This window comes from Ambystoma mexicanum, chromosome 4p (genome assembly GCF_040938575.1).
Source record: "Ambystoma mexicanum isolate Mex_15411 chromosome 4p, UKY_AmexF1_1, whole genome shotgun sequence".
Lineage (NCBI taxonomy): Eukaryota > Metazoa > Chordata > Amphibia > Caudata > Ambystomatidae > Ambystoma > Ambystoma mexicanum.
The window spans coordinates 65,997,466-66,015,901 of NC_090927.1; the positions used below are offsets into that span (position 1 = coordinate 65,997,466).

Sequence of the window (18,436 nt, forward strand, 5' to 3'; positions counted from 1 at the left end):
AGAAAAAAATAGAAAATTACTTAAAATTGAAGTGTTATATTTGAGATCTAATGTTGACTGTGGTGCATTTTTAAGAAACTGTGTGAAGTTTGATAAAAATAAGAAGTAGGTGTTTTTCTTTTTAGCTTTTTATTAAATGCCTCCATTAGTAAGATATTTTAAACTGTACTTATGATATGGAAAAATGTAATTGCTTTAGTGGTATTAGATAGTACGATATTAGTTGAAGTAATGATATGAAATGTTTTTAAATGTTTCTACTGGGTTATTTTTTAAAGATAGAGGAGTTGCACAACCCCTTTAACAACGACTGAGAAACTCAAGAGGATGAAGGTATCTGTATTACCAGCTGTGAGTCTTATATCACACCTAACATCCGGCAGACAGAACTAACTGCAGCTAGAGTTTAGTGTATCTCCCACATGACAGAGGGCCTGAGGCAGCACCATCCAGGTGAGGACTTGTCACATGATTCCTTTGGTGCCGGGAAATTATGGTCTACTTAGTAAAGTTCCTAGAGGTAAGAGGAGTAGGCTTAGTGGCCGGGGTTCCTTTCTCGCGTAGCAGTGAGAATGTGGAAACACCTGAGAATACCTCATTCCCACCACTTCTCACACTTCCTTTACTTGAAACGTCCTGGTTCTCAAGCACCTACAAGCCACAACTGCAGGCAAATTAGCATTCTTTTTTAATTGCAGCTTTCTTCCTATGATCTCCCTTCACCAAATCCAGAGGGGGTCCCACTAATACACAACCTACACAAAATTAAAGAAAGGGATACAAATAGAGTTAAAGAAATCAAAACAAAGACAACAGAATACAACATAGAGGAGAGTTAGCTATCAGAATGTAATCCTATCTTCATAAAATGGCCATGTCTGGATCCTGAATGGATACACAGCTAACATTCTTCGAAACACAAATAACCTGGACATGAAATGCAGGAATGAATTCCATAACCACGGCACATGGCTAGGAACGCCTGCTTACAGAGTGTGGCATGCTTGAAGATCTCAATGTCCAATCTCCTAATATCTTCACTGTGAGTGGCTCTGCAACCACTGGCTACAATCAATTTTTCGGCCCAATATGCCCGTGCACGCAGGACGAATCCCTTAAAAATCCTGCTGCCTAATTGAAATTGAATGGGAAAGCCAAAGGAAATGGAAGCAGAGGGATCCTGTTTTTGCAAAACCGGTTTCACTGAGGCCAGAGAAGAAGCAGGAAGCCCTCAAAGAAGCACATTTCCCTGTATCAGTCTCGAAATATCAAGTATTGAACTACTGTTCGGAAACAGTGGAATATATGATTTTCTTAATTAATAATTGTCAAGAATACAGCATTGGGCATGTTTCCAGATATGTAGGTGGAAATCTAGGGAAGGGCCCAAAATAAATCATGCTGAACGAACAGAAGGGTCAAGTGTAGGTGACGGTCCTAAGAACGAGCAAGACAATTGCCTAAGTTTAACTTCCAATGCCGACATTGCAGTCTTGGATGGATTCCACTTACAAAATGTGTTGGCATTCAGTCCTCTTAGGCACTGAGGTAGTTCTGCAGGTGGTGATCATCTAGTAGAGTTGACACCCCGAAATATACTAGAGGACCAAAACACCTGTCCCATAAATTAGATCTCCGTGCAGCTCTAAGTAGATGTCAAACAAGATGATTGGCATCGTCAACCTCAGGGGCACAACACACTAAAAAGGAGTGGGATCAAACCTTGGGGGGCACATCTCTACAAATTGTGATTGACACCCTAGAAATGAAAAAGAAGGAAGCCATATCAGGACTTGTCCACCAACACCCGTGCATGCTGATAGACTCTTTAGGAGTGCCCATGGATCAGTGGCTGGAGGCAGCTCTTGGGGCCAGAAGGGCAAGCGGCTCCTGATGGGGCAATTGAATTCTTCTCAATTCAAGGTAAGTGGCAACTGGTTAATATTTTCAGTGCATTAACATCTCTCCTGAATTAGCCTGAGTGACAAAGCATAGCAAGTGACCCCTAGAAAATGTGCAGGCATTCAGTTGGGAGGGTTCTCCCTTTGAGACATATTTTGAAATAATGGGTTAAAAGGGTTCTATTCCACTGAGTTTTTGAGTAAAATGGGGTAAAAAGCCACACAATTTACAATTAGCTCTCTAGAGTAACACATACAAAATTCAATAGATGCAAGGTCTGCAACAGTACACGGGAATACTTTTCAATATTTGTATGCACCTCAACCCATAATAAATGTCAGCATTACTATAAAAATCACTTTCATGTAGTTGCACCCACAATATATGCCAGGATTTCTACTGTAACCAACTTCCAAGAAGCTGTGCCCACATGCAATGCCATCATTGCCACTGTATATCACTTTCAGGAAGCTGCATCCACAATATATGCCAGCATTGCCACGTTATACCACATTTATGATGGTGTGTCCACAATGTATACACCAACATGTGTTCTGTAAATCGCTTTCATTTTTCACCCACAGTACATGCCAGCATTGTTACTGTATATCGCTTCCATGACCCTGCAATTACGGTATATTCCACTATTCCCAGTGTCAATCACTAGAAGATGTTGCATATACAATATATGCCAATAATGCCACTTTCTTGTACTTTTATGATGCTGCCCCCATATTATATGCCACAAAAACATGTTGATTTTGTGACCCCAATATGTGCCCACTTTGTAAGTGTATATCACTTTTATGAAGCTGCACCCACAATATATGTCAGCACTGCCCTGGTATAACTCACTTATGATTCTGAGGTCCCAATTAGGCCAGCATTCCCATGGTTAGTCATTTTTGCGCTGTCATGCTCACAATAGACTGTGGCATTAAATCTGTAAATAACGTTCACAGAGCAGACCCCTCATTCCCACGAAACATTCATATATTCGCATCACACGTCCAGAACCACACACACGCACACACTCTCCATGTCACACACAACGCACCTACATGCAGGAACACGTGCACACTCATTCAAACTTACACGCACTCAAGCACAAAACACGCACACAAATGACATTATGCTTAAACATGCATAACATTTTTTTTATTTTTGATAAACATAGCTGAACATGCTGCTGCTTCGGCCTCCTCTTGGACCAGGCCGGGCATAAGTAGCACTGTGGAAGCAAGGACTGTGGCACAGAGGCAGGATCCCAGGTTATTTGTCTGGCAACCTGTGGGCTCCAGCATGCCACTCACTCCTGCACATATTACTTTTTTTCTGTGTGCCCATACAAGCTCAGAGGGGTGTGGGGGGTGCTCTGGGCATGGAGGAGGTGCTCAAAGGGGTGATCATTTCAGCCTGCCTCACAATCGTTCTGCCGTTGTCATGACTATGTCAAAGGCAGCAGAGAAATCCAAAAGCCCTAACAGACCGACATCAGTACGGAGCAACACACAAATAACCTCATCCAACATCTGTACAGAGACTGACTCTCTACTGCAGCTGGATCATAAGCCGTATCGAAAGTCCCTAAGAGGAGCATGTGAAGATATGTAACACAAACAAGTCTTTCATGTTAGATACATTGGGTGGTGATAGCAATTACGCCGCTTATCCAGTACGATATCAGTTAGTCTGCAATCTTCCACCCGCCTGAATGAGATGAGCAACGCCTTGACATGTTATTTCATGGGTGTTCATAGCAATTACGCCGCTTATGCAGTACGATATCAGCTAGTCTGCAATCTGCAATCAGCCTGGATGAGATGCGCACCGCCTTGACATGTTATCACGTTATTTCATGGGTGTTCATAGCAATTAGGCCGCTTATGCAGTACGATATCAGCTAGTCTGCCATCTTCCACCCGCCTGAATGAGATGAGCAATGCCTTGAAACGTTATTTCATGGGTGTTCATAGCAATTACGCCGCTTATCCAGTACGATATCAGCTAGTCTGCAATCTTCCACCCGCCTGAATGAGATGAGCACTGCCTTGACATGTTATTTCATGGGTGTTCATAGCAATTAGGCCGCTTATCCAGTACGATATCAGCTAGTCTGCAATCTTCCACCCGCCTGAATGAGATGAGCAACGCCTTGAAACGTTATTTCATGGGTGTTCATAGCAATTACGCCGCTTATCCAGTACGATATCAGCTAGTCTGCAATCTTCCACCCGCCTGAATGAGATGAGCAACGCCTTGACATGTTATTTCATGGGTGTTCATAGCAATTACGCCGCTTATGCAGTACGATATCAGCTAGTCTGCAATCTGCAATCAGCCTGGATGAGATGCGCACCGCCTTGACATGTTATCACGTTATTTCATGGGTGTTCATAGCAATTAGGCCGCTTATCCAGTACGATATCAGCTAGTCTGCAATCTTCCACCCGCCTGAATGAGATGAGCAACGCCTTGAAACGTTATTTCATGGGTGTTCATAGCAATTAGGCCGCTTATCCAGTACGATATCAGCTAGTCTGCAATCTTCCACCAGCCTGAATGAGATGAGCAACGCCTTGACACGTTATTTCATGGGTGTTCATAGCAATTAGGCCGCTTATCCAGTACGATATCAGCTAGTCTGCAATCTTCCACCTGCCTGAATGAGATGAGCAACGCCTTGAAACGTTATTTCATGGGTGTTCATAGCAATTAGGCCGCTTATCCAGTACGATATCAGCTAGTCTGCAATCTTCCACCCGCCTGAATGAGATGAGCAACGCCTTGAAACGTTATTTCATGGGTGTTCATAGCAATTAGGCCGCTTATCCAGTACGATATCAGCTAGTCTGCAATCTTCCACCAGCCTGAATGAGATGAGCAACGCCTTGACACGTTATTTCATGGGTGTTCATAGCAATTAGGCCGCTTATCCAGTACGATATTAGCTAGCCTGCAATCTTCCACCCGCCTGAATGAGATGAGCAACGCCTTGAAATGTTATTTCATGGGTGTTCACAGCAATTAGGCCGCTTATCCAGTACGATATCAGCTAGCCTGCAATCTTCCACCAGCCTGAATGAGATGAGCAACGCCTTGACACGTTATTTCATGGGTGTTCATAGCAATTTGGCCGCTTATCCAGTACGATATCAGCTAGTCTGCAATCTTCCACCAGCCTGAATGAGATGAGCAACGCCTTGACACGTTATTTCATGGGTGTTCATAGCAATTAGGCCGCTTATCCAGTACGATATCAGCTAGTCTGCAATCTTCCACCAGCCTGAATGAGATGAACTCAGGTGAGGCAGTGTTAGGATTGGCCTTCCTTCCTGCTTGGATGAGGTGTGCATGGACTGATGTCACCTGTGGAATGTTTGCTGAGTTTGCAATGTTTGAGTATGAATGTGTTCCACCCCCAGGTAGTTGAGATATGTGAGCCTGGGGGCTCTTATTCTGATAATTCCTCTTAATCTTCTCATGAACCTGATGACAACTGATGAACTTGGATACTTGAATAAACCTGATGAAGACACCTTCATCTTGACAGTGTATCCTTTTGAAGTCTAAAGCTGTCATAACAGGCGGGCTCTGGATGGGAATGACCATGTGTATACATATTAATGAAAATAAACAATTATTGATACACTTACAAAACATTCTATATGAAACAGTCTTAAATAAATGTGTTTTGTTCCAACATATATAGTGCAATATCTAAGACAATATGATTTACGAACAACAACCGGTCACAAACAAAAAACTTCACATTGAAACCTAACTGATCCACACAAACATATGTAGCAACATGTTTGTAGCAATGCCAAGGACAGAGCCTGCCATTCCAAATAGACATTCATTTAAAAGTCACGCTATCTGAACAATATCAGAAAGGCTGCATTCATGGCCATATTTAATCTAACCATATTACAGCAATAAACAGAGAAAGATCTGATTTCATTACTTACTTGTGTTTCGGCTAAGTGAAAGCTCAGCCTTCCTCAGGCCATAGTATGCAAGCCTTTATGATGCTATATTGAACAGAGTATCTGTTTTCAAAGAATTGTGTTTGGTGGAAACTCTACAGCAGATTCACAGCCTCTTGGACATTTTAGGCGGTACTGGCAGTATTTATTTATTTAATTATTTATTTATTACATTTGTTGATAGCGCCCAGACCTGTAAGTATCACAGCGCTAGTACTTGTTACAATAGGGAAAAAGCATAAAACAGTCATGCGAAGGTAGGGCAAATATTATACATATTTGATGAATAGTAAGGTTTTCAGTTTCCTCTGAAAAATTATGTAGGAGAGCTCATCTTGGATAGATGGTGGCAGGGCATTCCAGAGAGTAGGAGCTATGACAGTGAAGCTTGCTCCGCCTAAACTCAATACGGGCTTTGATAGGCTCCAGTGAGCCTTGCACCTCGCTTGGGAAATGGCGATCCGTTCGTTTCATCCTCCGGACTGCCCAAAGGGCCTTGTTTTGGATCAGTTGAAGTTTGGTGATGTTTTTGGTTTTAGGTTCCAGAGAGGATGGCGTTACAATAATCCAATGTTCTGCCGATGATAGCTCTTGCAAGCGTGAGGCAGTTGTCAGAGGAGAGACATTTTCTGCTGAGATTGATGAGCTTCGTGGAATAGGTTGCTGGTGAGGCGAGGGCCTTGACGTGTATTTGCATGGAGAGTTCTGAATCGAGGTACACTCCCAAGTTATTCAAATGGCTGGAAACAGCAGGGATGTTGCCATCGATGGAGACTAAGGCAAAGGCCGAGTCCAGATATTTGAGTCGTTGCGGGGAGTCTACGATAAGAAGCTCGGTTTTATCATTGTTCAAGCAGAGAAGAGGCTCTGTCATCCAAGCTTGGATGATACTATACACCCGATTGATGTTGGGAGAGTCTAGATCTGGTTTCCAGTAAGTTTCAGTAGTATTTGCGTGTCTTTGGCAAAGTTTGTGTAGGGGATTTCACGGCTGTCGAGGTAATCGAATAGAGGCTTAGTGTACATGTTGTAATGCGTAGGTGACAGACAAACGTGGATAGGGTTGGCTGCTTCAGACCCAGCAACAATCCTGGAGGTGAGCTCCCTGAGGAACTAAAACTAAACTAAAGATACATGGGTCCCTCCACTTTAAAAAAAAAACAAACCTAGACCCAGACATTTCCACAAGCTACAGGCCCATCACCACAGTGTCATTCCTGTTGAAAATTCTCGATAGGGCAGCGCATATTTAAATCCAGGCGCACCTCGAAACTAACCACCTCTTGGACCTGTGACAATCTGGGGTTAGACCCAGTCACGGGACCGAAACTGCGCTTATCAATTTAAAAACATAACTTGACGACCGAATAGATCAAGGCAATATAACGCTCCACCTCCTGCTAAACCTATCAGCGGTGTTTGACCTTGTCAATTATGAAGTCCTCTGCAACCACCTCACATCCTCAGCACACTTCTCTGAGTCAGCTAAAGCCTGGATCCAATCTTTTCTTGATAAAAGAACAATGAGAGTGTTCTCGCCTACTGCCTCAGCTGACCCAATGCCAGTAACATGCAGAGTGCAACAAGGGTCTTGTGTCTCACCAAGGCTCTATAATATATTCACTAAGCCGCTGTTTGACGACCTGGACCTCTTGGATGTCACCTGCACAAATTATGCAGATGACACCCAAGTCCTCATCCCCATCTCCAGCAATCACGACAACGACACTAAACTATTTAACAAAATCTACCTCATCATTCAGGCATGGATGGCCACTCACAGCCTCTGCCTGAATGATGAGAGAACTGAGTTCCTACTAACTGGCTCCCAAGCCAAATTAAACCAACTCGATAGCTCCTTTACCTCGTTCACTATAGACGGCATCAAAGGTCCTCGCAACAATGCTGCCGCTAGCACCGCTTGTAGCTTGTTTTCTCTCTCTGAAACAGCTTGCTCTTGTCTGCTTCCTTATCACCTCCTCCATACTACTCTCTTCCTCCAGGTTGGAGTAGTTCTGTGTTACACCCTTGCCCTGATGTCTGGACCTCCTCCTAACCTTCGGGTTCCACAGTATTTCCTGGTGTTCTTTCCTGTTCCTCCTGGACCTGTCTTCTTTCTGACCTCACCACCTTCTCCTCTGTGTCCTTCCCTCCTCCTCCGTCTTTCTTCCAACCACCTCCTGCTGCCAAACTTTGTCATCAGATCTTACTGCCACCTCCTTTACTACTACCACATCCTTAGCTGCCACCGTCATCTACTGTGTGTTCTTGCCTCGTGTAGTTATTTCCTCTTTAGCTGCCACCTCATCCTTCTCGCTACTCTCCTCTCTTGATGTTATGACTTCTTTAGCTGTCACTCCCTCTATCTCTCCTCTCTCCCCTATTGATGTTACTGCTTCTTTCGCTGCCATGACCTCCATCTTTCCACACTCTACTCCTGATGTTACTGCTTCTTTAGCTGCCATGGCCTCTATCTCTGCACTCTCCTCTCCTGACGTTACCAGTACTTTAGCTGCCATGGCCCCCATCTCTCCTGTCTCGTTTCCTGATTTTACAGCTTCCTTAGCTGCCATGGCCTCGATCTCTGCACTCTCCTCTCCTGATGTTACCAGTTCTTTAGCTGCCATTGTCTCCATATCTCCTCTCTCCTCTCCTGCTGTTATGGTTTATTTAGCTGCCATGGCCTCCATCTCTTCACTTCTCTCTCCTGGTGTTACCAGGTCTTTATCTGCCATGGAGGATAGCACAGGGGCAACACGCTTGTCATGAAAGCAAGACCACGCAGAGCAACAGAGGTTAGAATCACGGATCCACGCTTATAAACCAAACTCAGGTACGGTATTAGGCGTGTTATAAAAAATGATTAAATACATAAATAAATGGCCTGCGTCTCTCCACTCTCCTCTCCTGATGTTACTTCTTCTTTAGCTGCCATGGCCTCCATAACTGCTCTCTCCTCTCCTGATGTTACCAGTTCTTTATCTGCCATGGTCTCCTCTCTCCACTCTCCTCTCTCCTCTCCTGATGTTACCAGTTCTTTATCTGGCATTGGCTCCATCTCACCACTCTCCTCTATTGATGGAACTGCTTCTTTAGCTGCCATGGCCTCCATCTCTCCACTCTCCACTCCTGATGTTGCCATTTCTTAATTTAACATGGCCTCCATCGCTGCACTCTCCTCTCCTGATGTTACCGCTTCTTTAGCTGCCATGGCCTCCATCTCTTCACTCTCCTCTCCTGTTGTTACTGCTTCTTTCTCTGTCATGGCCTCCATCTCTCCACTCTCCTCTCCTGATGTTACTGCTTCTTTATCTGCCATGGCCTCCATCTCTCCACTCCTGATGTTCCCGCTTCTGTCATGGCCTCCATATCTCCAATCTCCTCTCCTGATGTTACTGCTTCTTTATCTGACATGGCCTCCATCTCTTCACTCTCCTCTCCTGTTGTTACTGCTTCTTTATCTGACATGGCCTCCATCTCTTCACTCTCCTCTCCTGTTGTTACTGCTTCTTTCTCTGTCATGGCCTCCATCTCTACTCTCTCCTCTCCTGATGTTACTGCTTCTTTATCTGCCATGGCCTCCATCTCTCCACTCCTGATGTTCCCGCTTCTGTCATGGCCTCCATCTCTCCACTCTCCTCTCCTGATGTTACTGCTTCTTTATCTGACATGGCCTCCATCTCTACACTCTCCTCTCCTGATGTTACTGCTTCTTTATCTGCCATGGCCCCCATCTCTCCACTCTCCTCTCCTGATGTTACTGCTTCTTTATCTGTGATGGCCTCCATCTCTCCACTCTCCTCTCCTGATGTTACCAGTTCTTTATCTGCCATGGCCTCCATCTCTCCACTCCTGATGTTCCTGCTTCTGTCATGGCCTCCATCTCTCCACTCTCCTCTCCTGATGTTACCAGTTCTTTATCTGCCATGGTCTCCTCTCTCCACTCTCCTCTCTCCTCTCCTGATGTTACCAGTTCTTTATCTGGCATTGGCTCCATCTCACCACTCTCCTCTATTGATGGAACTGCTTCTTTATCTGCCATGGCCTCCATCTCTCCACTCTCCTCTCCTGATGTTACTGCTTCTTTATCTGCCATGGCCCCCATCTCTCCACTCTCCTCTCCTGATGTTACTGCTTCTTTATCTGTGATGGCCTCCATCTCTCCACTCTCCTCTCCTGATGTTACCAGTTCTTTATCTGCCATGGCCTCCATCTCTCCACTCCTGATGTTCCTGCTTCTTTATCTGTCATGGCCTCCATCTCTCCACTCTCCTCTCCTGATGTTACCACTTCTTTATCTGCCATTGCCTCCATCTCTCTGCTCTCCTCCCCTCTCCTGATGTGACCAGTTCTTTATCTGCCATGGCCTCCATCCCTCCACTCCCCCCTCCTGATGTTATCGCTTCTTTATCTGCCATGGCCTCCATCTCTCCACTCTCCTCTCCTGATGTTATCGCTTCTTTATCTACCATGGCATCCATCTCTACTCTCTCCTCTCCTGATGTTGCCGCTTCTTTATCTGCCATGGCCTCCATCTCTACTCTGTCCTCTCCTGATGTTACCGCTTCTTTATCTGCCATGGCATCCATCTCTCTGCTCTCCTCCCCTCTCCTGATGTGACAAGTTCTTTATCTGCCATGGCCTCCATCTCTCCACTCTCCTCTCCTGATGTCATCACTTCTTTAGCTGCCATGGCCTCCATCTCTCCACTCTTCTCTCCTGTCTGGACACCAATGGGAAGTGATCGGGGGATCCACCTTTGGTCCATCGTCCAGTTGCAGAGGGCGGTACCTTCCCCTTTGGGTCACTGTCCTGGAGGTCCTCTACACCAGGCAGGGGAGCTCATCACAGTCCTGGCAGATACATGGCACAGATGGGCAGCTCTGTTGCCTCCAGAACTTAATTGTCAGAGGAATTGTTCCAACTTAAGGCACTTGTAAGAGACTTTAAATTCATTTTTATCAGTGCGCCTCTTTCAACTATTTGGGGGTCAACTTAGGGTTGGGGTTTAGGAAGCTTGAAATGAAAGACCATTCAGAATGGTGCAGTTAGGGCGGTCTGGTGCTTGAGCTGGCGGGAGAAAACATCAGTTGCCAGGAAAAAACTTCACTGGCTACCAGTTCAACAGCGAATAAAATTCAAATGCTCAGTTATGACCTTCCAATGTCAGACAGGCATCGCTCCTAATTATCTCACCAAGAGACTAATTAAGGCCCCGGCTCAAAGAACTCTACGATCTAATGGACAAAATAATCTGCAACAACCACGGAAAACCTTGGAAAGAGTTGGTGGCACAAACTTTACTCACTGGGCTCTGATGATTTGGAATGCTATGCCATCAAGCATAAAAAACAGCACGTCTCTTACCGTCTTTAAGAAACTGCTTAAGACATATCTGTTCGACGAAGGAGAAGTCTAATAGAATCTCTACCTCGTTCTCTTTGCAGTCTTGTGTTTTACGCTATTTCTGTCTCTGTTGTGAGTGCTCTGAGGCCTATGGGCGATAGAGCGCTATATAAAAACCAGAATAGATAGATAGATAAATGTGCTAAGCAGATTTTGACAAGAACAACAATTATATTTAGGATGGTAGTTACTAACAACCAACAGTTATCTTGCATTAGTATTTGTATTTTAGACAGCACAATCTTTGAGAGCAACTGAGAGCTGTACAAGAGTTCAAGGAACTGGAGGACAATTTCCAAGGGGTCTGAAGTGGTGGTAGAACCAGGGACATAGTTACCCAAGTCTCACTCCCAAATGCTCTCAAAAACAGATCATCCTCTCCCTATCAAACAGACCAACCTCTCCCTATCAGACAGATCATCCTCTCCCTATCAAACAGACCAACCTCTCCCTATCAAACAAGCCAATCAATGATCATTTATCTCTATCATCAATGGTTTATGCCAACATCATTACACCCACCTCAGAGGTGGCACTATTTGGCAACCTAGCGGTTGCCGGAGCAGCTTTCAATGAACCCTTGATTTTCAATGTCAGTCTTCTTGGTAATTTGTGGGTGTACTTAGGCACCCGGCTGGCCGGGCATCAGACAGGTACATACCCAGGACAGGCTCGACGCACATGAACTTGCAGCGGAATAGACAGCACTTCAGCTCGCCCGTGCAGTCGCCATCTTCCTCGCACTCACTGGTCATCAGGGCCGGACACTCAAACATAAGCTGTGGGCACGTTCCATGCTTTTCTGTAACTGAGGAGGAAATTGACATTTTTTTAAAAATACAATAAAAACAAATTCGAAAAAGAACAGTGTTTGTGTACATTTTTGTCCATTCTCATAAGGCTGACCAAATACTTTTTTGAGGTTGTTGCAAAATAAAAAATAAAAACAAAATTAAAATAAATAACACAAATGAAAAAAAGAAAAAATGAACAGTATAGTTGTAGTTGTGATGACTATGATTGATGATCCCTGATAGGTGGGTAGCTGTCATTAACTACTAAAGTATTGGATCTTACATTGGCTGGCGGTAGAAAAACGTAAATGTAAAGCACAGAATCCAGATTTTCTTATGACCCGCCCAGCCAGATAGCTACCATCAGCCTTGCAAACCATATATTAAATTCCATTCATTAATAAGATGGGGTGTGGGGGGTTCCTTGATTTTCTGGCAGTCTCTGTGGATCTCGCACCCCTTACACCTCAGGGTCGCTGAGAAACATTGTGCATCCGTAAACAGCTAAAAACTTCAATAATAATAATACATAAGCAAATTCTGCGTTTATATAGCGCTACGAACCCTCAGGCATCTGAGCGCTGCTTGTTATTAGCCACGAAGGATGAAAGGCTGCGTTTGGCCCTGCTGGGATTTGAACCTGCATCAGCAGGCTCTGCATAGATGTCAAAGCGAGCGCTATACTCGCTGTGCTATCGGACCGGTTTACTATTCTAACCCACCATCATTGTGAATCGGTTCCACAAACTAACTACTACCAAGGTGCCAGCCATGGTGAACGATGAGCTTTAAAAATATATGTATAACGTGCCATGATGCATTATCTCAGGAAGCCAATTACTGAATTTGATGATCATGATTCGATAAGGCACCTCTACTGTATCGCTATTATCCATTTCCTAAATAGCCACTAATAAATAACCCACCATACCTCAAACAAGCCATCATAGATGCAGGCCCACCCTAACTAACCAGCCACATACAAGCCATCTTAGACACATGCCCAACCTAACTAACCAGCCATATACAAGCCATCACAGATGCAGGCCCACCTTAACTAACCAGCCACATACAAGCCATCACAGATGCAGGCCCACCCTAACTAACCAGCCACATACAAGCCATCTTAGACACATGCCCGACCTAACTAACCAGCCATATACAAGCCATCACAGATGCAGGCCCACCTTAACTAACCAGCCACATACAAGCCATCACAGATGCAGGCCCACCCTAACTAACCAGCCACATACACGCCATCTTAGACGCAGGCCCACCCTAACTAACCAGCCACATACAAGCCATCTTAGACACATGCCCAACCTAACTAACCGACCACATACAAGCCATCAAGGATGCAGGCCCACCCTAACTAACTAGCCGCATACAAGCCATCACAGATGCAGGCCCACCCTAACTAACCAGCCACATACAAGCCATCTTAGACGCAGGCCCACCCTAACTAACCAGCCATATACAAGCCATCACAGATGCAGGCCCACCCTAACTAACCAGCCACATACAAGCCATCACAGATGCAGGCCCACCCTAACTAACCAGCCAAATACACGCCATCTTAGATGCAGGCCCACCCTAACTAAGCAGCCACATACAAGCCATCACAGATGCAGGCCCACCCTAACTAACCAGCCACATATAAGCCATCGCAGATGCAGGCCCACCCTAATTAACCAGCCACATACAGGCCCACCCTAACTAACCAGCCACATACAAGCCATTGCAGATGCAGGCCCACCCTAACTATCCAGCCACATATAAGCCATTGCAGATGCAGGACCACCCTAACTAACCAGCCACATACAAGCCACCGCAGATGCAGGCCCACCCTAACTAATCAGCCACATACAGGCCCACCCTAACTAACCAGCCACATACAAGCCATCGCAGATGCAGGTCCACCCTAACTAACCAGCCACATACAGGCCCACCCTAACTAACCAGCCACATACAAGCCATCTTAGACGCAGGCCCACCCTAACTAAGCAGCCACATACAAGCCATCGCAGATGCAGGCCCACCCTAACTAACCAGCCACATACAAGCCATCTTAGACGCAGGCCCACCCTAATTAACCAGCCACATACAGGCCCACCCTAACTAACCAGCCACATACAGGCCCACCCTAACTAACCAGCCACATACAAGCCATTGCAGATGCAGGCCCACCCTAACTAACCAGCCACATATAAGCCATTGCAGATGCAGGACCACCCTAACTAACCAGCCACATACAAGCCATCGCAGATGCAGGCCCACCCTAACTAATCAGCCACATACAGGCCCACCCTAACTAACCAGCCACATACAAGCCATCGCAGATGCAGGCCCACCCTAACTAACCAGCCACATACAGGCCCACCCTAACTAACCAGCCACATACAAGCCATTGCAGATGCAGGCCCACCCTAACTAACAAGCCATATACAAGCCATTGCAGATGCAGGCCCACCCTAACTAACCAGCCACATACAAGCCATCTTAGACGCAGGCTCACCCTAACTAATCAGCCACATACAAGCCATCGCAGATGCAGGCCCACCCTAACTAACCAGCCACATACAAGCCATCTTAGACGCAGGCCCACCCTAACTAACCAGCCACATACAAGCCATCACAGATGCAGGCCCACCCTAACTAACCAGCCACATACAAGCCATTTTAGATGCAGGCCCACCCTAATTAACCAGCCACATACAGGCCCACCCTAACTAACCAGCCACATATAAGCCATTGCAGATGCAGGACCACCCTAACTAACCAGCCACATACAAGCCATTGCAGATGCAGGCCCACCCTAACTAACCAGCCACATACAAACCATCGCAGATGCAGGCCCACCCTAACTAACCAGCCACATACAGGCCCACCCTAACTAACCAGCCACATACAAACCATCGCAGATGCAGGCCCACCCTAACTAACCAGCCACATACAGGCCCACCCTAACTAACCAGCCACATACAAGCCATTGCAGATGCAGGCCCACCCTAACTAACCAGCCACATACAAGCCATTGCAGATGCAGGCCCACCCTAACTAATCAGCCACATACAAGCCATTGCAGATGCAGGACCACCCTAACTAACCAGCCACATACAAGCCATTGCAGATGCAGGCCCACCCTAACTAACCAGCCACATACAGGCCCACCCTAACTAACCAGCCACATACAAGCCATTGCAGATGCAGGCCCACCCTAACTAACCAGCCACATACAAGCCATTGCAGATGCAGGCCCACCCTAACTAATCAGCCACATACAAGCCATTGCAGATGCAGGACCACCCTAACTAACCAGCCACATACAAGCCATTGCAGATGCAGGCCCACCCTAACTAACCAGCCACATACAGGCCCACCCTAACTAACCAGCCACATATAAGCCATTGCAGATGCAGGACCACCCTAACTAACCAGCCACATACAAGCCATTGCAGATGCAGGCCCACCCTAACTAACCAGCCACATACAAACCATCGCAGATGCAGGCCCACCCTAACTAACCAGCCACATACAGGCCCACCCTAACTAACCAGCCACATACAAACCATCGCAGATGCAGGCCCACCCTAACTAACCAGCCACATACAGGCCCACCCTAACTAACCAGCCACATATAAGCCATTGCAGATGCAGGACCACCCTAACTAACCAGCCACATACAAGCCATTGCAGATGCAGGCCCACCCTAACTAACCAGCCACATACAAACCATCGCAGATGCAGGCCCACCCTAACTAACCAGCCACATACAGGCCCACCCTAACTAACCAGCCACATACAAACCATCGCAGATGCAGGCCCACCCTAACTAACCAGCCACATACAGGCCCACCCTAACTAACCAGCCACATACAAGCCATTGCAGATGCAGGCCCACCCTAACTAACCAGCCACATACAAGCCATTGCAGATGCAAGCCCACCCTAACTAATCAGCCACATACAAGCCATTGCAGATGCAGGACCACCCTAACTAACCAGCCACATACAAGCCATTGCAGATGCAGGCCCACCCTAACTAACCAGCCACATACAGGCCCACCCTAACTAACCAGCCACATACAAGCCATTGCAGATGCAGGCCCACCCTAACTAACCAACCACATACAAGCCATTGCAGATGCAGGCCCACCCTAACTAACCAGCCACATACAAGCCATCCTAGACGCAGGCCCACCCTAACTAACCAGCCACATACAAGCCATTGCAGATGCAGGCCCACCCTAACTAACCAGCCACATACAAGCCATTGCAGATGCAGGCCCACCCTAACTAACCAGCCACATACAAGCCATTGCAGATGCAGGCCCACCCTAACTAACCAGCCACATACAAGCCATTGCAGATGCAGGCCCACCCTAACTAACCAGCCACATACAGGCCCACCCTAACTAACCAGCCACATACACGCCATCTTAGATGCAGGCCCACCCTAACTAACCAGCCACATACAGGCCCACCCTAACTAACCAGCCACATACAAACCATCGCAGATGCAGGCCCACCCTAACTAACCAGCCACATACAGGCCCACCCTAACTAACCAGCCACATACAAGCCATTGCAGATGCAGGCCCACCCTAACTAACCAGCCACATACAAGCCATTGCAGATGCAGGCCCACCCTAACTAACCAGCCACATACAAGCCATTGCAGATGCAGGCCCACCCTAACTAACCAGCCACATACAAGCCATTGCAGATGCAGGCCCACCCTAACTAACCAGCCACATACAGGCCCACCCTAACTAACCAGCCACATACACGCCATCTTAGACGCAGGCCCACCCTAACTAACCAGCCACATACACGCCATCTTAGACGCAGGCCCACCTTAACTACCCAGACAAGCATGGAGAAGACCCCATCAATATTTAATCAAGATCTGTACTTGCCAGTGTCATTCCTAATCATAAAGCTATTTCCAAAAGGAAATGGTGAGGCTAAAGTAAATATTCCTTTTGCTCAACCAATCAGGGGTTCGGATCGGTCTCCCCCACTCTTACAAAGACACTGGTGGAACACCCGCTGTTTCCAGTGAAGGGAGAGTTGATTTTCCCAGCAGGAAGCCAGAAAATTATTCATAAAATGTCAAGCTTGTGTGTGAATATGTGTACATCTGTGTCTGTAAACAGCTGAATATTTGCCTCAATCCGCATCTTTGTGGGAAGCAATTTGGGTGCCAGGCTTTTCAGTGGTGCCGCGATTTGCAGGCTTGCCATGTTGGGCTATTTCCCACACGAATGGGCAACTGGGAAATGATGGCAGATGCATTTTGCTAGTTCTCCCGAGGCTGCTATGTTCTTTATGTTTCCTTTACTCCTTGGTTTTATTATTATTGTGAGCACCTAGCTTTGAGAAGCAACGCAGCGCTTTACAGTGGAACCTAACCGTACAGATGCACAATGAAGCGCTTTCCAGAGGTAACAGAACAGATATGCAGCACGGGGTGGGATACTACAGAGTGGCACAGGGGAGGGGTACAGCTGTACAGGGTGCTGGGGAGGAGGGAGGCGGACAACAGCTAGCGAGTCAGGTGGCGCAGGCTCGACGTGATGCCCTAGGTGTTGAGGAGGAGAGACTCCTTGAGGTGGGGGGTCTTGAGTTCTTTCCGGATGATAGGAGTGTGGGGGCGAGTATGATGCGGACGGGGAGGAGGTTCCACAGTCTTGGGCATAGGCAGGGAATGCTTGTTTTCTGGTCCTTTCCTTTTTGAATTGAATTGAATTGATGTTTTATTTATATTGTGCTCATACACAAGTGTTTCAGAGCGCGACAAGGCAAGGGAGGGGAACAGGGGAGAACAAAACAGCAATCTTACTAGGCTCAGTGACATTGAGAACGCTCAAGTGCATGGGGGAGGGGAGGGTAAAAGTGCATGGAAGGGGGGAGAGATGACAAGTGCGGAGCAAAAGGAGAACAGAATAATTTATAGTAAATAAAATAAATAATAAAAAGCAACAAAAATGGTGCTGCCGCCAGAAAGTGGCAAGTGCTGAGTTTAAGACAGTAGTCGGGGTAGGTCAGATAAGTGCACGAAGAGGAAAAAGGGGGGGGCTGTATGGGTACAGATACAGACCCCAGTGCAAGGGGTGGCCCAGAGGCAGTGTGGGAGGGTGGCAGGGTGAGCAGGTACCTGGGCCCGAGGCACAGAGGGTGGCCAGGTGCACGGTGCCAAGAGAGAACAGATCAGCAGAGGAGAGGGCGGGGCGAAGGCAGAAGCAAAGAGGAAGGTCTTGAGTCAGGGTTTTAAAGTGGCAGGGAGGCTGTTCCAGAGGGAGGCCCCAGCCAAAGACGGAGATCTACCTCCAGCTCGTTTCTT

General features: G+C 46.7%; 1 protein-coding gene across 1 annotated transcript in view; it reads right to left on the reverse strand.

The window, feature by feature from the left end:
- The window catches only part of LOC138452996 (WAP four-disulfide core domain protein 5-like), a 287,523-nt gene that overhangs the window by 113,410 nt on the left and 155,677 nt on the right, over nt 1-18,436 (reverse strand). The window contains exon 2 of the mRNA XM_069605401.1: nt 11,959-12,105. Coding sequence (XP_069461502.1) covers nt 11,959-12,105 — 147 coding nt within the window. The remainder of the gene's footprint in view (nt 1-11,958; nt 12,106-18,436) is intronic.